Here is a 26124-nt window from a genome sequence, read left to right on the forward strand (position 1 = left end):
CTTCTTAAACACAGGTGATAACATGCTATTCAGAAGGTTCGATGCCTTACTTTTTCAAACACATATACATCAACAGTTTCTCTGGAAGGCTACACCGAACTGGACACAGTGGTTGCCTTCTAGAAGAACTCTGAACCTTTCAAAATTTTTAAATCACGTGCATGTGTTTATTACCTGTGTAATTTTTAGGTTAGCAAGATGGAGGGATGTGCTGAAGCCTAGGGGCCCCCCAAGTGCACGGGGAGGCTCCAGAGCATGGTGTCTCCTCAGCAGGCCAGCCGGTTCCAGGGGCCAGTTTTCTGGCTCGTACTCGCCTGCTGCCATCCGCAGTTCACTGTTGGCACCCCTGCCGCTACAGGGAGGGGAAAAGCTGTTTAAATGCTTTTCCTTATCTCTTCTGATTTATGGATAAAATGGGGTGTGTAACAGTAGAAGTACTTACCTAGTGCTGGGGACTCTGCGGTGCGTTCCGCGAGCTCAGCTCACGGCAGGAAGGCGAGGCCACATGCTCCTGCACACCCCAGTCTGGGCTTCCTGTTTGCAAAGTGAGCACAGCGATTTCTGACCTCTCATGGCAAATCCCCCCCCTCCTCCTCCTAGGTCTGGGACCAGTCTTCAGTATAAATCTCAGCCAGAAAACCCAACTCCTCCTCTTGAACTGCAGGAAAACACCATCCGCACTATGGAACGCTGCTGAAGAGGACCCCAGTGCCCACGGCGCAGCTGGACCCAGACCCGCCTCAGCACGGACACCCTGCAGCCAGGAGGGGCGTGGGGCTCCTGGGGGCTGCCGGCGCCCTCCTGCAGTCACCCTCTTTGCACTTTGTTACTCTTTCAAAGCATTCATAAACTTTTGTACCTAGCTCTAGCCTGTACCAGTTCATCACAGGAAACCAACCGGGGGCTAACTACGACATGGTTAGAATCCTAATTAATAGCTACTTTAAGATCCTAGGGTTGGTTGGGTTTTTGTTTTTCTGTTTTATTTTTATTTATTTATTTTTTAAAGACAACAGACTTCTTAATAGATTTGAATAGCACCGTATTTCCTGTTGTAGTCATTTGTAGCAGGTCACACAATCAGGTCTCTACTACCGCCATGCATCGTAGAGAGCCTCTGCCGTTGGCTAACCTCCCGCGCTCACCTAGGCCCACCCCCCTTCCAGTCCCTCCGCACAGATGGCCCTGTCTTACCCAGCGGGACACCTCAGCCAAATGTTTACCGTTCTCATTGCCTTCGATGGCTTTGACGACTTCCCCTCCCACCAGCTGCGAATGTATGGAGGCCATCGGCCCGGCTCAGAGGCAGTGACTTGGGGCCAAGGGGCCCCGAGGAGCTGTTCCCTCCCTGCCCTCAGCGTCACCCCCCGGCCTGATGTCTCCACTTTCCATGTAGCTCTGGCCAGGAAAGCACGCAACAGACTTGCCCTGAGCCCGGCACCGATGGGGGTCCAGGCGGGGGCCGGGGGCACTCACCTCCTGGCGTCGTGATGGCGCACTCTCCCCGGCTCCCCGGGCTGGGAAGAGAGCCCCAGGAGTTCTGCATGGCGGTTCACTGCATGCGCTGCCCCCCGACCTGGCTGCCCCCTTGGGTTGCTCTGCCGATGCACTAGTTCCATCCCATAGCTCCCGCCGAACCGAGACCCTCTGGGACTTGCCAACTCACCGGCCACAAGCTGCAGTCTGTAGCACTGAACAAACAAAAACCAAACGCTCAAGCCTTACGACCAGAGAAGGATTTCAGCAAACCACACCTCACACTTCCACACCTCCCTGCCGACGCCCGCGCGGACAACTCTGCTCACACACAATCCACCAGGTTCTACCCCATGAAAACTGTGACTTCCCAAACGAGCCTCTCCCTAGGGCTAGACTAAGACCAGGAAGTTCGAGAAGGAAGCCGCAGCTCAACTCTCCCACCCCAGCTGGGCGGGGAAGCCCTCCTTAGGTGCCGTGTGGCTCACCCAGTTTCTCTCCCCCCTCCGGCGGTGCGAGGTTCCTGGCAACCGGTAAAGAACCAACTAGAGGCTTTGCAGTTGGCAAGCTACCTAGCGGCCTTATTTCTGCCTTTAATCTCCCACCAGGCCTCTCTTGCTTCTCTACACCTCAAACCACCAGGGCACATCCTAGGTAAGCTGACGGGTAGACCTGTTCCCACCGCAGCTGGCGAACGTGACCGCGTTTTAACCCCCGTGTCCACGGTTCAGCTCATTTCCAGATTGCAACCTGGCCTGAGTCCCGGCTCCCTCCTGCTCATCTCTTAACCTAAGTGCTTTCTTGTTTGAAACGCCCATGGCCCCTCCTCCACGTTGTCGCATCCTTGGCCAGTGTCATGCTGTCGTGTTCTATGCGTTGCTTCGTCTTTGGGGTCACGCTGCATCCCCTCTCTTCTCCAGGGCAGATCTGACTGAATGTTTGCTGAAGTTTCTGTCTCTTGGTCCACAAGTATTTGGAGAGGTCACTGGAAATTGGTGTTTTAGTCTTGGCATCTCATTTAGGATCTCCATGAGAAATGGGCTTCTTAGCCCTCAAAGTGTATATCGTGTGTCTCATTTGTGAAATGCTTCCTGCTATAGAACTAGCTCAAAGACTGTACATATTTACAAGAAACTTTATATTCGTAAAAAAAAAAAGGAAATTGAATTGGTTTCTACTTTTTTATTGTAAAAGGTGCATTTTTCAACTCTTACTTTTGGTTTCAACGGTGGTAGTTGTGGACAGCCATCTTCACTGGAGTGCGGGGAGCTCCGTGTGACTACCGAGATGCCAGCAGGAAATATCGTAACACGAAATTGCAGTCAAAGCTTACTAGCATAAATAAGATTCTAGGTCCAAAAGTACAGGCTTTTTCTTCATTACCTTTTTTTATTCTGAACGAGGAAAAGATCACAAGGAACGGCTCACGATCCACCTTGAGAGGAATGAACTCTGTTGAACAAATAGTCAAATAAAGCAATGATCTAAAATGTTTGCCTTAGTGCAAGACCTCTTCTTTTCTTAAGAGAGCCCATAAAAACCCAAAGTCTCGCCACTGTCAGCCTAAGCTTGGGAGCGTGGCATGGGACCGTCCTTCCTTTCAAGGGAGGCTTCTTCTGGGGGTGAGGGGTGGAGAGCCACACAGGACTTAGAGCAAGCTGCTCTCCTGGAGTCAAGAGATCAGCGAGTTCTCTCCCAGAATTGCGATGTTGTCGAAGTTTGGTCATTACTTCTAATGAACCGTGAACTGGCTGTTAAGGTCACTTTATAGGACTGCAGAACTGGAAAGCTCTTAAGGCATTCAGGCCACTTTGAAAGGATTACTGGAGAATGGACTACCCAGCTCTCCTATAATGCGGTTAATAGCAAACAACCAAACAAAACAGGTCACCTTTCAATTCCTCTCATCCATTAGGATAACGCCACGGTTTTAATGATGTAGATTTCTGGAGGGAGGAATTCGGATCAAGGTAATTTAAAATGTAGATACTTCTCTTTTTAACTGAATGAATTTTTATAGTCTGCAAGGTACATTTTTCTAAGATGCTTTAGTTTTGTTGGTATAAACTTTGTTGAGCCAGACAAACATTGGTTTTGGCAAATGGTAATTTTCTCATGGTTCCTGTTGCTTTCGATTTTTATTTTCCAATGAAGTAATCTGACCACAGTCAAATTCTGACGTGCAGGGGGTCGTAGCCGACTTGCCCTGTGACAGGAGTTGTACTTGCGATTCTATTCTGTTCCTCCTTTCTCTTTTACCACTAGGGATAAAAATCTGCCAACTCTAAGAATGAAAATAATTTGGAAGATGAACAAGTAAAATGTTGGAACCTTTCTTTCCTTATAAAATTAGAAAAAGTCCACTGAATACCGCTTCAGTTATTGTCCTGAGGATTCTTGGCAGCCACGTAACACTTCAAAAGCATAAGTAAACGTGGTTTGGTTCCGAGAGGAATGTGCCAGAAAGGTTCTCTGGACCCTAAGCAAGGACCTCAAAGAAACAACAAATTACTCAGCCACACCATAAACTGAGGCCCAGCCGTCCATGCTGCTATTCCTACCTCTTAAGCACAAAATTAGACATCACATTCTCTGCTCTTACAACTTAATTTTCACGAGACTAAAGAAGCTGCTTGCAAAGCAAATTTCATAACTATGAAATTAGGATTTGGAGACTTAGGCCAAAAAGGGATGATGTGCTTAACAGGACTGACCAGCTAGTTTGTCTTCGGAATTGGGCCTCTTGAACGTGATTTGCTTTAGAAAATATTCATGCAGATTTAAGTCTAAAGCAATAATGCTAGGCCCACAGGGGTGGGACCAGCTAAGCTTTTGGTCTCATAATACAACAGACGGGCCTGCTCCGGTGGTTCTAAACTAGGGGTGACTTGGCTCCCTTCCCTTGAGGACACTTGACAACATCTGGAGACATTTTGGGTTGTCACAACTGGTGGTACTACTGGCACCTCGTGGGTAGAGGCCAGGGATGCTGCTAAATATCCTACAAGGCACAGGGTGGCCTGCATGCCCACCTTCCACAAAGAGTTACCAGGCCCAAAATGTCAACAGTGCTGAGGCTGGGGAAGCTCGGCCTGTTCCAGTCAGATTTCTTTCTTGGCAGTTTAAATATTGCTCACGATGCCAAAAGCATGGAGACTGTGGCTCTAGGCACAGTGTTCACAGGAGAAAATGTTTCATCAGTTGCCTGGTCAAACGTTGAGGCTTCTATCTTCCGAAGCTGGGAGGGCAGGGCAGTGCAAATCTGGAACTGCACAGATGGCTTGGCTTTCTCTTGAGTCCGTCAATGATTAACGGAACTCCTGTTTGCCCTGGAGGAGTTGCAGAGGTAAAGAACTCTGGAAATGACTTTACTGCTATACACAGCTCAGCCTGTCCTTTCAGAGAACCACAAAAAGGGAAAATAAAGCTGATCCAGGGTACACACAACTGGAGCTGTCTCGTTCTCACCTGCTGTTGAGTCTTGCAGATAAAATGAGTGAATGCGCTCCTGGCAGGTAGAGAAGGCTGGCATCCTCACCCAGGCTCAGGCCCTCTGGCTGTCTTTAGGACAAAAAAAGACGAGGCACTTGTGGGAGCTGGGCTCAGTGGCTGATCCCAGAGGCAGGGCACTGGTTCTCCAAGGGTCTGACTCACAGCAGCGGTCACTCTTAGGAAGGCCCTTGTCGATGTTTTTACAATTAGCTGGAATGGCTTGTACATACATTCGTAGCTTACTGTTTTCTCCTGAAGATAATTATAATTGGCGTCCCAGGGTAGAAGGCTCTAGCTTCTTTTCTCCACTAATTTGCTAATCAAGTGAGGTGCTAAAAAGCTGGATGGAGGGTTGAGTGGCCCAGAGACTTGGGTCTTCATCAGTGCACTCAAACCGTTTGTACACACTGGTGGAGGGTCATGTATCAGGGGAACTGAGTTCACGCTCAGAAATGAAACCATGCTCATCTACAAGTAACTGAGCTGAACAAAATGAAATTGTGCTTTTCCCTAAAATGGCTGAGTCTCTGACCTTAGCCATGCATGGTATCACTTTGATGTTCTGTGTTTTCCCATCTTGGCCCTTGGCATCTTGGAGGTTTCCTAACTGAGCTTACAGTGCGGGCACTTTTTCCTTTTCTGGCCCTTGACTTCCTGTCTGTGGCCATATCCCATTCATGGTGTAAAAGCCTTGTGGCTCCCAATGTGAAATGAAAGGAGCCCTAGGAATCATTTAGTGCTAGTCCAACCCCTTCCATTTTTCAGGAGAGGAAATGGGGCTAAGAGAGGTCATGTGATTTGCCCAAGGTCACACAGCTAGTCAGGCACTGAGCTGGATGACATCCCTAATCTCAGTCCAGCGTCCACACTCTGGGAGAGTGGATGGTGGGGGGGAACGGCCGACTCTAACATGAAGCCAGGCTTTGACCAGAGGGAAGGAAAAGACCTTGCCTGGGTCCTTTGATCTTTGGTTTCAATATGCTGACATATGGTTCTGTTTAGCTTGCAATACTACTTTACCCACTAGTAATTTAAAGACCTTACCTTTGGCTCCATAAATTCATTTGTATATACATTTCTGGAGGAAAAAAATATCTTCATTCAAAAGCAATTTCAGTTACACTTTAACCAACCATGTAACCAGTCCTCACCCATAATAGAGAAAGCATTACCTGGGTCATAGGACACCTCAGTGTGGCTTTGCTCCTGTGATTTGGACCAAACAGGGTCTCCTGTTCCATATCCATGAAATAATCTCCATTACTTTCAGCTTCTTGGGTATAAAGACTTTCACCTGGGTCTGTTAGCAGTCTTCTGGACCACGGGGGACTTCCTTTTGTGTTGCTTTTTAAAGAAAATGAAGTCTTTTAGACACACGAACAGCTGTGGAGAATGCTGACACCCATGTCCCAGGGTTCTGTGGTTTTGGCTACATTTCCCCACCCTAGCAGTTACTGCCCTGGGAGTCCCCCGTGGCCCCAGGGCTGCAGAGGACTCTTACTGGGTTTACTGGCTCCAAATTAGTTTTTACACTGGATTTTTGGCTTTGCTTTATCTGAACTTTGTGAGTAGAGCTGATCTGCAGGTGAGATTTTCAAACATGATGTTTCCCCCTGCAGCCTGGGGCTGATGACTCCCTCTGAGCCCTGACTCAGGCCAGCAGCCAGATTCTCTAACCCCTCTTACAGAAAAGGCAGTGCTTTTCTGGGCCAACTCATGAAGCGGGCTTCCTATCCAGGTGAGGGTGTCAAACCCTGGTCCTGGAGGCCTATGGCTGGGTCCTACCCTCCCCCCCCACCCCGAGTCTCCACCATGGGGCCAGGGGCCACGCTCACAGCTCACCAACACAGCAACGGTTTCTTCAATTCTGGTACTTCAATATATCCCTTTTATACTTTTGAGCTTAGCTATGTATTTTCAATTATACTTCAAAAATACTTGATCCACAAAAATAAACTCAAAATGGTTTAAAGACCCAAATGTAAGACATGACACCGTAAAACTCCTAGAAGAGAACATAGGCGAAACACTCTGACATAAATCACAGCAGTATTTTCAGTCTCCCAAGGCAAAAGAAATAAAAGCAAAAATAAACAAATGGGACCTCATTAAACTTAAACTTTTTGCCCAGCAAAGGAAACCATCAACAAAATGAAAAGACAACCTACAAAATGGGAGAAAATATTTGCAAATGATGCAACCAACTAAGAGTTAATTTCCAAAATATACAAACAACTCATACAATCCAATACCAAAAAAACAAACAACCCAATCAAAAACTAGGCAGAAGACTTGAACAGACATTTTTTTCAAAGATGACACAAGCAAAGATGCTCAACATCGCTAATTATCAGAGAAATGCAAATCCAAACCACAATGAGGTAATACCTCACACAGGTCAGACTGGCTATCATCAAAAAGTCTACAAATAACAAATGCTAGAGAGGGTGTGGAACAAAGGGAACCTTCCTACACGATTGGTGGGAAGGTAAATTGGTGCAGCCACTGTGGAAAACAATATGGAGGCTCCTCAAAAAAGCCTAAGAATAGAACTACCACATGATCTAGCAATTTCACTCCTGGGTATATATCCAGAAAAAAATGAAAACACTAATTTGAAAAGATACACATACCCCATGTTCACAGCAGCCCTACTTACAACAGCCAAGACATGAAAGCAACCCAGGTGTCCATCAACAGACGACTGACTTAAGATGTGGTGTGTGTATACACACACACTGGAATATTACTCAGCCATAAAAATAAATGAAATATTGTCATTTGCAGCACCGTGGATGGACCTAGAAAATATTATGCTTAGTGAAATTAAGTCAGAGAACATAAATACTATATGCTATCACGCATGTGGTATCTAAAAATAATACCAATGAATGTATACACAAAACAGAAACAGACAGATACAGAAAACAAAATTATGGTTACCAAAGGGGAAAGGGAGGGGAGGGACAAATTAGGGGCACAGGATTAACAGATATAAACTACTATACATAAAATAGGTAAGCAACAGGGATTTACTGCATAGCACAGGGAATCATACCCAATATCTTATAACCACCTACAATGAAACACAAGCTACAAAAAAGTGACTCACTATGCTGTAGACCTGAACCTAACACAATACTGTAAAATAAACTATACTTCAATAATTTTTTTAAAAATAGAAAAAATTTTTGATTGTTTTGGATAGAGGATTTTTGTGTATTTCCTTAGGCTGCTTAAATAATCCCTCCAATCCCTAAATCTAGGGTTCCCACATCACTTGGGTTTTCAGAGTGAGACGGCTAATTACCCAGCTAGGAATGCTTTCTAAGCTACTCTCCACCTCACGTGAACCAGATGACCTGAGGGGTTCCCTTTTCTCTTAAAGTTATTTACATGTTTCCTGATGCCTGGGAAGAAAAGGCTTATTCCTACAGGGACACTGCAACCTTCCATCTTTCTGGTAGAACGGACAGAGGCCCTTTTAGCTGGTGAGAACAGCCGACTCCGGAACACCCTGGTGTCTTCCAAGAGGGCGTCATGATCCCAGGCTCCCCTGTGGTGCTTGTCAACGAGCAAGCAGCAGCAAGACCTCGGACCGGGGATGCTGCCAACTTGCGCAAGCCAGGGGCCTTCACTGCTGCTTTTCCTCAGCTTCCCCTGTGGTCGAGCGGTTCCACGGGGCTCAATTTTACAGCCTCTTAACGGCCTTCTGTGTGCAGGATAGGCGGGTCAGGGAAAGGCCCTCAGCCCGGGAGGGAGCCAAGCAGCCCTGTCCACTCACCCCAGCGGGCCACAAGGATGGTACCATTTTCAATGTGTGCCAAGGCGGGAAAAAGACTGAAAAGCACTGCACTGAATAAACCTTGGGGAGAGCTCCAGTCTCTTCTCCAAATGACTGCACGAAATCAAACCTTCCTCCAAGTGCATGTCTGTTATCTTTACAAAGCTTTATTGAAACCTGTACATCAAGGTGACAGTCATTCAGTGTTTTGGAAAGAGTAACAAAAAAGGGCATCCCAGACTCAGGTTCACCAAATAAATATGAGACATCAGGGATATGGTTCCTCCGTCTCCCAGCAGGAACACAGCACAGGACGACAGCGTCCACCGACCTGGGGACAGGAACCTCACTAACGGGCATGTCTCCAGCATCTCCAAACCGTGTGGAGATGTGCGCTTTGGTCCAAAGGAGGTCTTCCTCACACAAATTCAGAAGGCTGCTGCAAGTTCTAATCTCCTTCCAGAATAAGCAACAGCAATTGGTACAGCCTTCTTTGCTAAGGAGGGACCAGAGGTCCCAAGCAAGGTGGCACAGGCTAGGGTAGGGTGCCTCTCCAAAATTTTCGTGCTAACACTGTCACCTCATTACGATTCGAATAAAAAGCTGGACAACCTTCTAGCTAGCGGTGGTCAGTCCGCAGGATCATCCAGCTTAACGGAGAAATCTGGCCGTGGTTTTCCAAGTCTGTTCTGAGAACAGATTATTGCTGAGCGCAGTTCACATGATCTACAGTCTAGTTGGGGTGATTTAAAAATTGCCCTAAGGCTGTACAGTCAGCCACCTCTGGTTAAAAAAAAATACTCAGTGCACATAAGTGTAAGAAACAATTGTAAAACTTCATCTGGAAATTAGACAGGTTCTAATTTCTATAGAAATTATGCCTTCCTGGAGCAGGGAATGGAAGACGATCTATTGCTCTGAATTCAGAGGACAGGCAGGACCAATACCATACTCGCCGTTAGGTCCGCAGCCAGGCCTCAGCAGGGACAAGTCAAGACACACACACACACGATGAGAAATTCTGTGCGGCCTCGGTACCTGCTTCCCGGATTTCCACCAGCAAAGTGGCTCAGGTTCCTTTTTGGCGTAAGAAAAGTCTCCGTGACCAGTTCAGAGGATGTACATTTAGACCTGCTCCGTCCTCTGCACTGCGGTGTGGGGTGCAGACCGTCTGCTCCCCCTCTCCCCTCAGCCTTGCTGAGCCCCAGGGCTCACAGCCACCGGATGCTAAGAGGACTGTTACAAACTGAGGCGCTCCAGGAGCTGCTGTGTCTGGAACAAACCTTCAAGTACGAGTAGGGCGGGTATGAAATGTCTTCTAAAGAGCGTGAAATGGGAAATTTACAGTCCGTCCTGTCTAGCGAGAAGCATGCACGCGCAGAGCCCGGTGGCACACACTGCTCCCTGGGGCCCATGGCCGGCTCCCAGCTCTTCATATGGGCTTGTATAACAAGGTGGTGACGTATTTTTTCTTGTACCGGTGGGTCGCGCTGAGCACCATCACTCCGTCCTGAGGAAGAGGGCGGAAATCATCAAGGGCAGGACTAAGTCAGGAGGTCTGAATAAAAGCAGGCTCCTGGGCCTTCCTTCGGAAGAGGAGCCTCTGGGTCTGGGTCAGGCCCCGGAAGCCGCCCTTCAGGTAAGTATCGATAGAGTAGGTAGTGCCATCGCCAGGGGGCCTCAGAGCACACTTGGGGACACACAGCGTAAGTAACCAACGCGTCCTTACCTTGATGGAAAGTGCATAGAGGTGGTTCAGCATGACGTGGTTGGGCTCAGGGAGCAAAGCTGGGTCGCACTGCGGGGAGCAAAAGCAGACGTGTGCACTTAGGATTCGGAAATCAAGGAGATTCTCCCGTGTTGCACGGCACTGGATTTCAGGGGGAAGGAGGCAGGCTCTCAGGCCCCTTTCTTCCTTGTCAGGCAGTGAAAGGGCTTGTGCACAATGACTGGGGGGGCGAGGGGTCATGCCTGGTGCTCCAACTAAGGGGCGCTCTCGGGGCGTCTGCTGGGCGCACTGGTGTGCGTCTCGGCCAGGCTTCATCTAGACTGTGGGCCAGGCTCTGTTCTCTCTTTGGAGGAGGGGCAGGAAGGAAGCCGTGCAGTGAAGGCGCTTTTAGAAAAAGCGGGAAGAAACGATCAATACTCAACGCTCCTGAGCAGCGTGTTGCAAACTCATGTCTCTGAGACTCCGACGGGGAGCCTGAAGAAGGCACTGGATAACTGGGGGAGGGGAGAGGCGCTCTTCCTCCATAAGAGCTCACGTACAAGGCAATGTGGCCACTCCTTCCTATTTTTTCAGAGAAGCCAGAAATCCAGGTTTGTTTTTCTTTTTTTTTCCCCCAACGTACACTCCCCAATTTTATAATTGCTAATTCAAAACAGAAAAAGCATCCAGTAAAAGCCGGCTCAGTTGTCAGGTGTGTGCTTGGGGCGGGGCTGCCCCAAGAACAGCGAGTCCCCGGGGGACACACCGTGACTGCTGCGGGGATGCCTGCCCGTGTACGCCTCCAGCCCCCTGCTCAGCACACATGCATCCACTTCTGTGTGGCGTCTAGAGCAGCAGCAGTTACCTGATCACCCTGGAGCATCTGCCTGTTAGGTGGTGGCTTGGACAAGGCTGAAGAACACCTGGACTCCCAAGAATTATGGCTACGCTGCACAGTCCAGAGCCGGGGGAACTGGGCAGTTCAGATCAAAACGGGATGGAAAATCAAACGCAGGGAATAATGGGGTGCTCCTCGGGATTCAGTAGGAAGCCCACTTCTTTTTATAAGTAATATCAATGTCCCAGAGGCAATGTGTGTTACCCACATACCCCAAATTTTGATCCCTGAGGTTTCTGAAAGCAATTTGGTGACCAAAACTAGATTCTGGAACTTCCCTGGCAGTTCAGTGGTTAAGACTTCATGCTTCCACTGCAGTGGGTGTGGGTTCGATCCCTGGTTGGGGAACTAAGATCCCATATTCCCAGCGCGGCCAAACAAAGAAGATTCTAAAATCTGGGGGCCAGAGGAGGAATTCCACCATGCAGCTTACTGAGAAGAGGTGGTTGTGTATTTTGTCATGAAATTTGAGGTGGGAGTGGAACACCAGAGGAAGGGCTCAGAAAGGCTTTGTGGGATGGGGAGGCCCACCCTGGGAACATCTTCTGAGTAGCCCGTTCCCACGTCAGAGGGGGACCCCGGCAGTTAACACCGATGGGTGACACTTAACTTTTCACGAGCTGCCCTGCCAGACGTGCACAGAGGGGAGTGGCTGAACAGGACCATGGAGGACGGTCTGGGCAGGTGTCTGGTTACTCACGGAGATCCCCGTGTCCTTGTTCAGGATGACCTGGAGAAGATGTGGGGGGAGGATGGGTGGCGCTTTAAACCGCTCCTCTGGTTTCCAGACGTAGGGCTCCTGGTGGTAGGGTCCTGGTGGGGAACTGGACAGCTCTGTTGGGAGACGGTGACAGGACATTTACTTGGAAAATTAGGAGTCCTGGGAACAGTCTCAATTTGGGGTGACATTTAGTTTTCCACGTCTCCTGTCCCCTCAGTGCAGATTTATATTCTCTTGAAGGACATCCTGGCCCCAAGGGGGAAGGGCAGAGGCAATGAGAAAACACTTCTGGAAGTTGGGTGACAGGCATAAAACTCGAGTCGTGAATTCAGACGCCCTGGTGGCAGACAGCAGTCGTGGCAAAGCAGTGAGTCCGGGACAGAGTCACGGGAAGCTGCTCACAGCGACCCGACCCAACAGCCACCGCAGGCCGACGCGTCCTCCTCGCTGCAGGCCGGGCCGCCGAGTACCGCATAGAAGCTCAAGGCTCCTAGTGAGGCTTACGCGGCCGGGCCCAGGTGAGGCGCGCCAGCAGCCAGCATAAAACCGAAGATAAAGCAGCCTGTTCACACAGAGGCGCCGGCGGATTTCACAACTAAAACAACGAAAGGCTGAAGACCTGACCTCTAAAGGCTCTCTGCCTCCATCGCTCTCCGGTTCCTCTTAAACTCATGCTGGAGTATCCCCATTATACAGATATATTAAGAAGCTTCTAAAAGTGCAGTGTTCCGTCAGCTTCGAAGCCGCTCACTTAGCGACATTTGGCCAGCCGGCGGGGACTGAGCTGTGATCCAAAGGACACCTGGGATGTGTCTGGCCGCCGAGACTCGTGCTGTCCCCGTAAAGCTGAGATGGCTTGGCTCCGCCAATTCCTTCCATGTCATTCTCTAGGGGACCGACTCCCTTCACACAACCCAGCCCTATCACAGCAGGAAACTGAGAAAGGCATTCAGTGCAGAAAACTGAGCCATTAAGAGTCAATATGTATTTTGAGAAAGGGAGTGTCTAAGTATGAGAAGAGCATGGAGAGCCTGCAGTTGGTTTCCCAGCAGCGAGGGATCAGCTTCCTTTCCCCAGGCAACCTCTGCTGCACAATCTTGACTAAAAGCTTTGGATTGTGGCCTAAAATTTCACTTATCAGCAAGTAAGGGATATCTAGGCATTTCCCCCACCCCCCAATTCCCACCTGTCTGAATAAAACAGAAATGACTTCTCTAAAAGACCAGTCAGCTATCCAGAGTGGAGAATGCTATTTTTGGATTTCCAATTCCTGCTCAATAACATGACTTGTCAGCCACGTGGCCCACCTGCCAGTGTGAGTTCTGAGCTGATAAAGAGTTAAGAGATCCTGGGGGCAGGACCTCCAGGCCCAGGCAGGTGACAATGAAGAATCATCCTGTGAACTGAACCCGTTTTCCTAGACGGTCAGGCACAGTCCCGGGGAACCTTCACTGCTTCCCACAGGGGTCCTGGGACGGTTTGAGGCCCTGCAAGAACGGGCAGTGCAGCTGGTGTGAACACTGTCGATGCCAGCGCATCCTTCTCCCTGCGTAGCACATACTGTTTCAAAAAGCAGTTTCTTCCTGTGGGTTTGGATGCAAAGCAATTTACTGAAAGTTCGACGATCGGAATGATCCTTGGAAGATGGGAGAGTTTTACTAGGACCATACCGAGCAGGTTGTGCCGTGTAGCCTGTTCTGTGGTGAGCCTTCCCCCGCCCCGAAGGGATTCTGAAAAGATGCTCATGGACCACGCAAATGATGCCAAGGTCACTGAGGGGTCAGTGTATCACCTGTCGGGCTGAAACTCTCCAGGTGCCCCGAGCAGGCTGGCTTCCCCAGTACTGGCCCCTCAGCGACCTGATGCAACTCTCCAGGGCCTCTTGGGCCTGCCCTGGCACGAGATCAAGCTCTGGTTCCGTTTCCAGTGTCTGCTCTCTGTGGCCAAGCAGACCTACGGAATCCTGGAGATGACCCAAAAAATGACTTACGGGTTCCTCAGAGCTAGATTTTAGCAACCTGACCTGACACAGAGTTAGGAATTAGTTTTGTGGCTCTTTGAAACAAGGTATTTCTAAACTATACAGCCCCCACCGGCGCACACGTGGTATAAAATAACTGCTCGTACCAGACACGTCGGAGCACTTTTGGGAATCCACCATTAAAGCATCAAATACTTCAAAGTCAGTTTTCTTCACTTGAATGATGTTGTTTACTGTGCCAAGCTGGCTGGTCACTATCGGCTGGGAAGAGACAGACAGGCAGAAATCACAACGTGGAAGGTCTCTAGAGGTGTTCTTTAGAGGATCTAGCAGCCCTGGCTGGAAGGTCTCATCTCCGGGCTGGCCCACCTGCTCATCTCGGTCAAGGATGCCAACAGGCTGACAGGGAGCACTGCTATCTAGCTCGGCCACACGCAGGGACTTCGACCAGCAGGACGAAGGGACCTGGCAACTGTCTCTGCGGGAAGGCGATCTGTCTGGATTGTGGGGGCGGCCAGAGGACCAAGGGCGTGAGGAAGAGTACCTCAGAAGGGTCATGTGTCCACTGACCATCCACCAAGAACTTGTACTGATGCTCTCCTTCGGGCAGGTCCAGGATGGCTACAAAGTTATTGTGGCTGCGAGAAAAAAGGAAGCAGACGAGGTCAGCGGGGTGGGCTGCCCTCTTAGCTGACTTGCAAAACCAGCCACGGAACAAAACAAAACTTCCACGTAAAATCAAGGGTTCAGCTGCACGAGAAATAAACATTTTTAACCAATTTACACAATTCAGTATAATGATCTCAATCTAGAAAAGCTACCAGGAAGCAGCACCGTAAGAGGTTTCCTGGGAAACTTGCTTTGCTCAGACACCAGGAGTCCACATTCCTACCATCAAAAGGTCAACGAACAGTCATTTGTCCTCAATTTGTGTGCAAAGTAACACCTGGCAGCCTGGATGCCAAGGAGGATGGCAGCACAAGATAAACAGCAAGCTGCCCGCCAAGCTTTACCCTTTGCCAGCTTGCCTAGCTCAGGGCAGGGGATCAATTTCACAGGATGTACAAACAGTTCCCTAAAGCAACTCGCATAACTACTAAAAAAAATGTTTCACGAAACCTCTCTCATTTGATTGTTTTGTTCTCCTGACTAGCATGACTTGTAACTGGGCTGAGTGGCTCCCTCCTACACCAACCAGACCCCTGGAAAAGCAGGCGGCTCCTTATCAAGGACCAGGCCTGGCCCAGCAGGGCATGATTTCTTCCTTGGTTTCATCAAGAGGACTTACTAGTGAAGATGCTTTTCCACTGACAATCTGAGACAGCCGTCCACGCTAGGGTGTCTGAGCAAGTGTTTGGCTATAGTTGTGCTAAGGGCGCCTACATAATGTGTACCTTTCAAACAAAAGTGATACAGAGTCCAAGTCAGAAGGAAGCTCGGAGATCATCTGGTCCAACGTTCCCTTCTCACAGAGAGGAACACTGAGGCTCAGCTCAGCCAACAAGGACTCAACTCCCGCTCTGTCCACTGCGCTAGGAATAGACTTCTCTTTCTGAAAAAAGTCCTGCCTGAACAGACACAAAGCTAGAATATCTCAAGTGAAAGGTGTCTGTGAAACGGAAATGCTCATAACTGAGCAACGTTTTCTTCTAAGTGTGCTCTAAACCTAGCACGACTCCTTGGTGTGTGTGATTTGAACCCTGTGAATTATTAAGCTATTTAATGTTAAATATTTAATATTTAAACAACTATTTTTCCATTCAGCATCGACTTTATAAAAACAGCCTCTTCTATTCACCCACAGGAGTCCTTCAGAAACCAGAGCAGCCCTGGGTTAAGACAAATAGATGAACACACCCAGGCGATTACCTTCTTGTGAGGGGAAGTTTATTCCAATTGTTGAAGGACCCAGATAGGTAAACTTCCTTTCCGCCCCCCGTCCATCGAAACACAGTTGGCCGAGCCTGGGCAGGAGCTTTGTCGTTCACTTCCAGATCGTGCTGCCAGGCCAGGAACTCCTCCTTCTCCGGAGCCTGGAAGCAGAGCGCTTGACTCAGGAACAGGAAGCCATTAGTGAGCTCCCTGCAAGAGACAATTACCCTCACACTGACAATTCATTCTAAAGAGGCAGCTGTCACTACCCAGGTTCATATTCCGGCTCGTTAACTCACTTGCAAAATGGAGGTAATCAAAGCAGCTATTTCCTAAGGTTACTGTGAAGGCTGAGTGAGACAAGACAGCCCATGTAAAATGCTCTGCAGAGTGTCGGACCCAGAGTAGGCGCTTCATAATTATTAGCTACTTTACTGCTGTTATTTAGGAGGTCGTCGTCAAAATTCTAGAAGTTATAAAGCTCACATGCAAGAAGGCAGTGATGAATTTGAGATTAGCTTAGTAAATGTCATTTTCCTCCCTTAATTAAGCAAGATTTGAAGTACATGAAAATTTATTAGGGACAAGTCCAGAGCTGTCAACTTGAAAACTGGCAAGCCCAGGTGCTGAGGAAGGCAAAAGCTAATCACTGAGTGCTGTCCAGGCACCAGGGAGAAAAACATAAGACAAAGACTGACCCTCATTACGGTAAACAGTAACTTCTTATACGGGCAGCGCTGTATAAAGGAGGTATTCCGGGACGAGAGAAAAAAACACATCCGACTCTGGGTGTGGTTTTGGATCTCTTAAATTTTTCCTAGTCAGAAGCCAAAGAGCAGGAGTTCTAGGCTGTGATAGACTCTTAAAAGGTATGGAGCAGGTTTCTAGCACCTTCATTTCAAATACTGACCTGAGCTCATTTAAAAGATACCTGCATTCTGTGACCTTTAACAAAATTTACAGATTAAAGAATAACAGACTGCAATCACTTTCCACTGAGGGTGTGATAACTAGCCACAGCCAAAATGGTGAACAAGTATAGTTAAAAGAATTCACGACTTTTTTTTTTGTATCCGAGCATTCAATCCAGTGTGTCTGCTACATCATTTCAGTAACTTCTGTGGAAATGATAATGGAAATTATTTAAATCATTCTCTACAGATCATCTGTATGCTAAACATTTCTTGTAAGAGTTTTAAAGCAGCAAAAGAACAAATATTTCTTAAAGAAAGTAGTTTGATTCTTACGGTGTCTTAAACGGCTACCCTTGGGCCAAAATTATTTCTAGGGAAAGAGATCTCAAATCATTGGAAAAACAGGATTCCAAAGTTCACTTTGCACACAGCTTCAGGGATGCAACAAATTCAGAAAGCAAGTTGAAATCACAGGCTGGAGGGCCAAGTAAAAGCAGACTCTTTATAGGTTAGCCTCAAAGCCAAGATCCAGGTGAGGATATAAGATAATAATGCGATTACCCAGGCCAGCATCTGAGGAAAAATGAGTACAGCTGGATGAGTTGCCAGGCAATTAGCCTAATGGACAATGATGATTAATAGGCAACTAGATACTAACAGAATGTGTGTGTCGGAGGGGATAAGGGGTGTCTGTCATCTTTCCTAAACCTACTTGTTGCAATGCCCTTTAAGTATTTAGTTGTTCATTTCTTTAGGATATACCACATACGTATCAGCTGCCAGAATCACCAAGTATTCTTGGACCGGGCTCTGCCCCTAGAAACTGACCACATCAGGTGGTTAGCAGGAAAGTGGCTGAAGCAGGAGTGGAGAACCGTCTTTACAGAGTTTTTAATGAGTTAAAGCAGACTGCCGCAGGACGCCCAAATCTGGCCTGCAAAATGTTTGCTTTGGCCTGTTTAAAATATTAAGTCATATATAAACAATAGAGAGAGAAGCTGAGCAGCTGGCTGCCTCCTTCAGACCGATGTTTCACTTACTCACTGACCTCCGGAAGTGAAATTACTTTTCTATGCCTGCTCTAAAGGGTGAACCACAAGTTTTCAGCAGAACTAAAGACCTCTGGCAGCTGCGGTCAACTGTTCGACTCTACGTTCACCCTACACATGTTCTGGCTTATCTCCAAAACTGAAAGTTAACTGCACAACTATTACAAAAAGCGCTAGTCTGCGTAAAGGTGGTGGAAGATTTCTCAGAGCTGTGAAATTAATTATACCTAAGAGAAAAGCAGACTGGGACTCAATTACTGCTAGTGCCACGATCTTAATTAATTAAGAATCTGAACCTGTCTCAGAGCTGCCTTTTCCTTAATGATGTTAAACGAAGTGAATTCCTCCTCCCTCAGGGTGACTTTCTCATATCGGTAATTAGACACAGGTTCCTGAGCTGCTAAGAGGGCTCTCCCACTTCCGATGATTAGAGGGGATACAAGGGGAGGAATCTAGGAGATTTCAACATTAGTCAAGGGGAATCAGATTCCCACACCCCCATTACCTTGATTTCCTCGGAGTGGAAGAGGTCAGCGTCCTCTGGGCTGTCCATCAGGATCTTGGGCCGGTCCCCATCCTTGGAGCCCCCCGAGCTGTCCCCTCGGGGCGTCTTGTGGCCGCCCTGCCGGTCCAGCGCAGCGCGCTCGCTGCTCGTGTTGCCCATGGCGGAGGTAGCCGGACACGGGGCCTCACTCCAAGGGAGGGACAAGTGACTCCCGGTACCTCCACCAGGACCCTAGGAAGGAGTCGGAGCACCGGGTACCACACCCCTCAGGCTAGGATACGGGGTCGGGATCCGGCTTGGGCCGGGTAGCAGGGCTGCCGAGGTCTCACAAAGGCGCTTTACCTGATGCTCAGGCTGCCGCAGAGCGAAACCACCGAGCGTTAGGAAAACTCGGCTCTCTCCCAAGAACTCCCCAACGTCTTAACAACTTCCGCTTCCGGCACTTGCGCAAAGCGACCCAACCCACAGGGCTGGGAGTGGCTGCGGTGGGAGAAGCGCGCGAGGCGAACTCGACCTCACTTCCGCTTCCGGTCCGGGTCCGCGCGTTGGCAAGCACCCAGACGGCCCCGGCGGGCTCCGGAGGGCGCAGTCGCAGTTGGCCGCTCCGGCCGGTCCAGGACGTGGCTGCTGATGGCCAGCAGGGAGCGCAGAAGCGCGCAGGCCATCTGGGCCGCCCTCCCCGCGCTGGGATGAGCTATGGTGTTAGTTATCTCGGTTACTTTTGCCCACTTCCAGTTGATTCTACACTTTACAGCCAAAGGGGTCGTTCTAAAGGGCAAATCTAATTAAGACTCCTTAAAGCCCTTTAATGCGCTAGCTCTCACGCCTTTGAGTGCCTTAGAATCACGTGGAGTGCCTGTTTAAAATGCAGATTCACCTGCCCCTAATCCCCAGAAATTATGATTCCGAAGCTCTGGCGTGGGGTCTGCAGTTTAATAAGCACTCCAGGTGATTCCTATGCAGATAATCTTGCAGGTGTTTGAGAAAATGACAGACCATTAAACTCTCTGGAAACTTCTCACGTCTAGTAGCTTGGGGGTTGTAAAACGCTGGAATTATTCGTGTATTTTCAAAAAATTGAGTGCACAGCCTTTTGACAGGTAATTTTGCAAGCTATTTTAAAATCACTTCGAACACATAATTCTGCATAAAATGCATTTATTAGCGTTTGTCATTTGCTGTGGCCAGTGCTTCAGCAAGAAGTGTGTACACGTGTGGTGCTAAACTATTCTAATCTCCTTGTTGGTCACTGTTAGGATTTTTGGTGGTGGTGTGTGTGTTTGCATGCGAGTATGCCAAAATGCTTTGCATTTGCTGGGCCTGGTCATGCATTTTGTCCACTGAACAAACATTTATTTAGTACCTACATAATGCCAGACATTGTGTGAAGTAAATGGGAGACACAGACGACTAAGATACAGGGAATTTGGCAGTATCTATAAAATTTAAAAAACGCACCTTCATTTTGGTGGACAAATTTACTTCTAGAAAACATCTACAGAAATACACATGTGAAAATTATATGCAATATGTTCATCTGCAGCATTGTTTCTAATGCCATAATACATTAATTGTAGGATGCACATTTTATTTCACATTTTAATCTCTGAAACAGGGTGCATCTTACAATCAATGGAATCTTAGATTTGATGAAATAAGGAAATGGAAAACTGCAGAATCCTAAAAAGTTTGTCAGTAGGAGAATGGCTAAATGAATGAAATACATTCATTTTATAGAATAATGAGCAATTTTTATTTATTTATTTATTTATTTTGCATTACGCAGGCCTCTCACTGTTGTGGCCTCTCCCGTTGCGGAGCACAGGCTCCGGACGCGCAAGCTCAGCGGCCATGGCTCACGGGCCCAGCCGCCCTGCGGCATGTGGGATCTTCCCGGACCGGGGCATGAACCCATGTCCCCTGCATCGGCAGGCGGACTCTCAACCACTGCGCCACCAGGGAAGCCCGAGCAACTTTTAAAAAGGAGGAAATAGAATTATGTGGGCAACTACGAAGACATGTCTATGACATTCCAAATCCCCAAAGCAAGTGGCAGAACAATAGAGGTTTTAACAGCATGAGCTCTGAAGTCAGCCTGCCTCGGTTCAAATTCTGGCTTTACCACTTAGTAACATCACCTGGTTTCCTCTTTTGTGAAATGGGGAATAAAAAAATACCGACCTCATAGGCTTGTTTTGTGAATTAATTGAGAACACACAGGAAAAGTGCTTAGCATAGCACCTGACACTTAGTAAGCATCCAATAAACACTAGCACTTTTCTTAGCATCATTATGCTTGCAAATGGAAAGTTCTGGGAAGATGTACAACACGCTGTTAATAGTGGTCCCCTCTTGGGAGAGGACTCAAACTGGAAACAGGAACAGATAGGGGATTTTCACTTTTTACTTTACTGTTTTAAAATATTTCTACTGCAAGGATGTATTACTTTTGTAATTGAAAAACATTTTTTTAGGGCTTCCCTGGTGGCGCAGTAGTTGAGAATCTGCCTGCTAATGCAGGGGACACGTGTTCGAGCCCTGGTCTGGGAAGATCCCACATGCCTCGGAGCAACTAGGCCCTTGAGCCACAACTACTGAGCCTGCGCGTCTGGAGCCTGTGCTCCGCAACAAGAGAGGCCCACACACTGCGATGAAGAGTGGCCCCGCTTGCCACAACTAGAGAAAGCCCTCGCACAGAAACGAAGACCCAACACAGCAAACATAAATAAATAAATTAATAAACCCCTACCCGCAACATCCAAAAAAACCACATTTTTTTAAAAGACAAAAATAAATAAGACGTGGTTCCAGCCCTAAAGGAATCTATAGAATGGAGGTGGAAACACACTCACAGAAAGGCAGCAATACAGGAGGGAAGGGGTTCTAGAGAAGCCCTGAAAGCACTAAAGCCAGGCCAACAGATAACCCAGAATACATTCCTTGACCTGTTTTTATTGCTCACAATAGGCAATGAAGAAGCCATGGATATAAAGATGCTGATCTTTGGTTCTTCCCCAAACAACTTGAGAGATAAGGAAAAACACATGAGCTATGCAGATACTTCTATGCATGAAGAAAGTTTCAAGACTTCTGCTCTGGCTCGGATAAGATAAGTGATATCCTGAGGTTTTCAACTGCTGAGACAGCCCAGTAACTGGGATTGTACAGGTGCGCCCTGCACAGGGGTGCCTACCCGAGGACGCAAGTAGGTCCCAAGGTTCCACCTGCCTGGAGGAACGGGTGCCTTTTTCTAATTTGTACAAATACAGCCATATAGACTAGCAGTGGTCCTGGCCTCTCTCCAACAGAAACATTTGACCATGAGAACCAGAAGTAGTTGTGTAAAATCTTTTCTTACTTACAGAGTGTCTGCCACACAACACAATAGGGACGTACAATTAAATTCTAGGACACACTGACATTTCAGAAAGGACCATTTTTGCCTTCATTGAGCTCTTTTTTTTTTAAGTTTGTGTCTATTTGTAATTGTATCAGGTGAAAGCAAATAGATAGATTTACACCAAATTTAGAGGATATGTGTGGGACAGTCTGACTTACAATGCTACACTGTAGTCTCAAAACTGGGAATTCCCTGGTGGTCCACTGGTTAGGACTCCGCGCTTCCACTGCAGGGGGCATGGGTTTGATCGCTGGTTGGGGTTCCAGTGTGGCCAAATAAAAAATTATAAAAAACTGACTTTGGGACACATTCAGGGAGATCTCAAAGAGATAAAGTTGAGTACAACAAGGGGTCTGTGTAACTGCTGATGGGGGAGTCTTGCCATATTGTGTTAAGACTTCATGGACAGAGAAACTAACACTGGTATCGGCTTTTGGCCCCATACTGAACATCACAGATAGGGCAGACTCTCCAATTACAAGTGTCTACTTGGATTTCAGCTGCATCTCTCACGGGTCACTTTGTGTTATTTATCTTTACTTAACAATAGTTCATGATTCTCCCAAGCATCAGAAATGCCTCTTCTTTCCCTGACCCTCTGCTGGTATGGGTGTCAGACTACTCTGTTACAGGGGCAGGGGGCGGGGAGGGGGGAAGGCAGGGGTGTCCCAGGAGGTATAAATGGTAGGGCATCATGTGTCAGAGGCATCATCTGCTCACTGGTCTCAGTCTGGAGTCAGGGTAAAGATGGATGACTTCATAAATTACCCCCAAACAAACCAGGTCCATTGCCAGGAGCCCAGCTCAACCAGATTTAAGCCCAGAGAGAAACAGGTTTTCAAGGCCTTAGAAGTCTCATCTAGAGTCAGAGAAAAATCTCATTTATCCTTTTACCCATGACTAAAAAGGCTGAGGTTAATATCTAGGGGCCTCCTTCCTGAGAACAGATTGGAATTAGCAAGGCACTTATGGACCCACCAACCTGTTGGTTTTATATAAGGGAGGGTGGTCTGAGGCCCAGAGGTCAAACCATTTGCAGAGGCCACTCAGATGATCACAGGTTGTGCTGGGAGAGCTGGATGCTGGGATAGCCTGGCTCATGGTCCCCCAATCACTCATGGTCCCTCCACATGATGCCACTTCTCAGGCTGAATCAGAATCCTACAATGACTCTCATCCAGGGCTGCGGGGAGTATATTTGGTTGAAAGATAATGAAGGAAAGTTTGACAATTTCTAGCAAAATTTAAAAGGTCCATGACATTTAATTCAAACACCTCTAGGAATTTATCCTATAGATATACTCATGCACATGCGAAATGATGGACAAAGTCATCCATTGCAATATTTGCATGTTTTCAAGAGGAGAACTACGCATCCATCAGTAGAGGACTGGTTAAATAAATCATGACATGGGAAACAGGAGAAGCCACTGCAGTGAGAAGCCCGCGCACCGCAATGAAGAGCAGTCCCCGCTTGCTGCAACTAGAGAAAGCCTGCACGCAGCAACGAAGATCCAACACAGCCATAAATAAATAAATAGATAGATAGATAGATAGATAGACAGACAGATAGACAGATAGCCCTGAACCAAGATGGTGGAATAGAAGGACGTGCTCTCACTCCCTCTTGCGAGAGCACCAGAATCACAACTAGCTGCTCGACAATCATCCACAGGAAGACGCTGGAACTCACCAAAAAAGATACCCCACATCCTAAGACAAAGGAGAAGCCACAATGAGATGGTAGGAGGGGCACAATCACAGTAAAATCAAATCCCATAACTGCTGGGTGGGTGACTCACAGACTGGAGAACACTTATACCACAGAAGTCCACCCACTGGAGTGAAGGTTCTGAGCCCCACATCAGGCTTCCCAATCTGGGGGTCCAGCAACGGGAGGAGGAATTCCTAGAGAGTCAGACTTTGAAGGCTAGTGGGATTTGATTGCAGTACTCTGACAGGACTGGGGGAAACAGAGACTCCACTCTTGGAGGGCGCACACAAAGTAGTGTGCGCATCGGGACCCAGGGGAAGGAGCAGTGACCCCAAGGGAGACTCAACCAGACCTATCTGCTAGTGTTGGAGGGTCTCCTGCAGAGGCAGGGGGTGGCTGTGGCTCACCATGGGGATGAGGACACTGGTGGCGGAGGTTCTGGGGGGTGCTCCTTGGCATGAGCCTTCCCAGAGTCTGCCATTAGCCCCACCAAAGAGCCCAGGTAGGCTTCCAGTGTTGGGTTGCCTCAGGCCAAACAACCAACAGGAAGGGAACCCAGCCCCACCCATCATCAGTCAAGTGGATTAAAGTTTTACTGAGCTCTGCCCACCAGAGCAACACCCAGCTCTACCCACCACCAGTGCCTCCCATCAGGAAACTTGCACAAGCCTCTTAGATAGCCTCATCCACCAGAGGGCAGACAGCAGAAGCAAGAAGAACTACAATCCTGCAGCCTGTAGAATAAAAACTACATTCACAGAAAGATAGACAGGATGAAAAGGCAGAGGGCTATGTACCAGATGAAGGAACAAGATAAAACCCTAGAAAAACAACTAAATGAAGTGGAGATAGGAAAACTTCCAGAAAAAGGATTCAGAATAATGATAGTGAAGATGATCCAGGACCTCGGAAAAAGAATGGAGGCAAAGATGGAGAAGATGCAAGAAATGTTTAACAAAGACCTAGAAGAATTAAAGAACAAACAAACAGAGATGAACAATACAATAACTGAAATGAAAACTACACTAGAAGGAATCAACAGCAGAATAACTGAGGCAGAAGAACAGAGAAGTGACCTGGAAGACACAATGGTGGAATTCACTGCTGCAGAACAGAATAAAGAAAAAAAAATGAAAAGAAATGAAGACAGCCTAAGAGACCTCTGCGACAACATTAAATGCAACAACATTCGCATTATAGGGGTCCCAGAAGGAGAAGAGAGAGAGAAAGGACCAGAGAAAATATTTGAAGAGATTATAAACGAAAACTTCCCTAACATGGGAAAGGAAATAGCCACCCAAGTCCAGGAAGCGCAGAGAGTCCCATACAGGATAAACCCGAGGAGAAACACGCCAAAACACATAGTAATCAAACTGGCAAAAGTTAAAGACAAAGAAAAATTATTGAAAGCAGCAAGGGAAAAATGAAAAATAACATACAAGGGAACTCACATCAGGTTAACAGCTGATTTCTCAGCAGAAACGCTACAAGCCAGAAGGGAGTGGCATGATATACTTAAAGTGACGAAAGGGAAGAACATACAACCAAGATTACTCTGCCCAGCAAGGATCTCATTCAGGTTCGATGGAGAAATCAAAAGCTTTACAGACAAGCAAAAGCTAAGAGAATTCAGCACCACCAAACCAGCTCTACAACAAATGCTAAAGGAACTTCCTTAAGTAGGAAACACAAGAGAAGAAAAGGACCTACAAAAACAAACCCAAAACAATTCAGAAAATGGTCATTGGAACATACATATCGATAATTACCTTAAACGTGAATGGATTAAATGCTCCAACCAAAAGACACAGGCTTGCTGAATGGATACAAAAACAAGACCCATATATATGCTGGCTACAAGAGACCCACTTCAGACCTAGGGACACATACAGACTGAAAGTGAGGGGATGGAAAAAGATATTCCATGCAAATGGAAATCAAAAGAAAGCTGGAGTAGCAATACTCATATCAGATAAAATAGACTTTAAAATAAAGAATGTTACAAGAGACAGGGAAGGACACTACATAGTGATCAAGGGATCAATCCAAGAAGAAGATATAACAATTATAAATATATATATGCACCCAACACAGGAGCACCTCAATACATAAGGCAACTGCTAACAGCTATAAAAGAGGAAATTGACAGTAACACAATAATAGTGGGGGACTTTAACACCTCACTTACACCAATGGACAGATCATCCAAAATGAAAATAAATAAGGAAACAGAAGCTTTAAATGACACAATAGACCAGATAGATTTAATTGATATTTATAGGACATTCCATCCAAAAACAGCAGATTACACTTTCTTCTCAAGTGCACACAGAACTTTCTCCAGGATAGAGCACATCTTGGGTCACAAATCAAGCCTCAGTAAATTTAAGAAAATTGAAATCATATCAAGCATCTTTTCCAACCACAACGCTATGAGATTAGAAATGAGTCACAGGGAAAAAAAGCGTAAAAAACACAAACACATGGAGGCTAAACAATATGTTGCTAAATAACCAAGAGATCACTGAAGAAATCAAAGAGGAAATCAAAAAATACCTAGAGACAAATGACAATGAAAACACGACGATCCAAAACCTATGGGATGCAGCA

At 47.3% G+C, this 26124-nt stretch overlaps 2 protein-coding genes across 3 annotated transcripts in view; one reads left to right on the forward strand and one right to left on the reverse strand.

Moving 5' to 3' along the window:
* CIT (citron rho-interacting serine/threonine kinase) overlaps positions 1-2970 on the forward strand; it is a 171655-nt gene extending 168685 nt beyond the window's left edge. The window contains exon 46 of the mRNA XM_082641760.1: positions 601-2970. Coding sequence (XP_082497886.1) covers positions 601-624 — 24 coding nt within the window. The 3' untranslated portion in view covers positions 625-2970. The remainder of the gene's footprint in view (positions 1-600) is intronic.
* Positions 2971-8899: 5929 nt separating this feature from the next.
* Positions 8900-18829, reverse strand: PRKAB1 (protein kinase AMP-activated non-catalytic subunit beta 1). 2 transcript variants are annotated; one of them, XM_082640822.1, is made up of 7 exons: positions 18401-18829; positions 15930-16093; positions 14605-14698; positions 14207-14321; positions 12059-12192; positions 10482-10550; positions 8900-10262 (listed from the first exon to the last, which is right to left on the reverse strand). In XM_082640822.1, exons 1-7 carry the CDS (start codon positions 18557-18559, stop codon positions 10185-10187), a joined length of 813 nt encoding a protein of 270 aa, XP_082496948.1. In that variant the 5' UTR covers positions 18560-18829; the 3' UTR covers positions 8900-10184. The 2 variants fall into 2 exon arrangements, 1 of the variants encoding a protein (XP_082496948.1); XR_014295739.1 differs by having other exon boundaries at positions 10195-10262; positions 10482-11042.
* Positions 18830-26124: the final 7295 nt, after the last annotated feature.

This window comes from Mesoplodon mirus (assembly GCF_964341445.2).
Source record: "Mesoplodon mirus genome assembly, chromosome: 13".
NCBI lineage: Eukaryota > Metazoa > Chordata > Mammalia > Artiodactyla > Ziphiidae > Mesoplodon > Mesoplodon mirus.

What these genes read in the sequence shown, in the direction of transcription:
- PRKAB1 (XM_082640822.1), bottom strand. Translation starts at nt 18,559, where the DNA reads ATGGGCAACACGAGCAGCGAGCGCGCTGCGCTGGACCGGCAGGGCGGC. An exon ending in TCCACTCCGAGGAAATCAAG is followed by an intron (nt 16,094 to 18,400) that starts GTAATGGGGGTG and finishes CTCTGCTTCCAG; the next exon opens with GCTCCGGAGAAGGAGGAGTT. An exon ending in AAAGTGCTCCGACGTGTCTG is followed by an intron (nt 12,193 to 14,206) that starts GTACGAGCAGTT and finishes GTCTCCCAACAG; the next exon opens with AGCTGTCCAGTTCCCCACCA.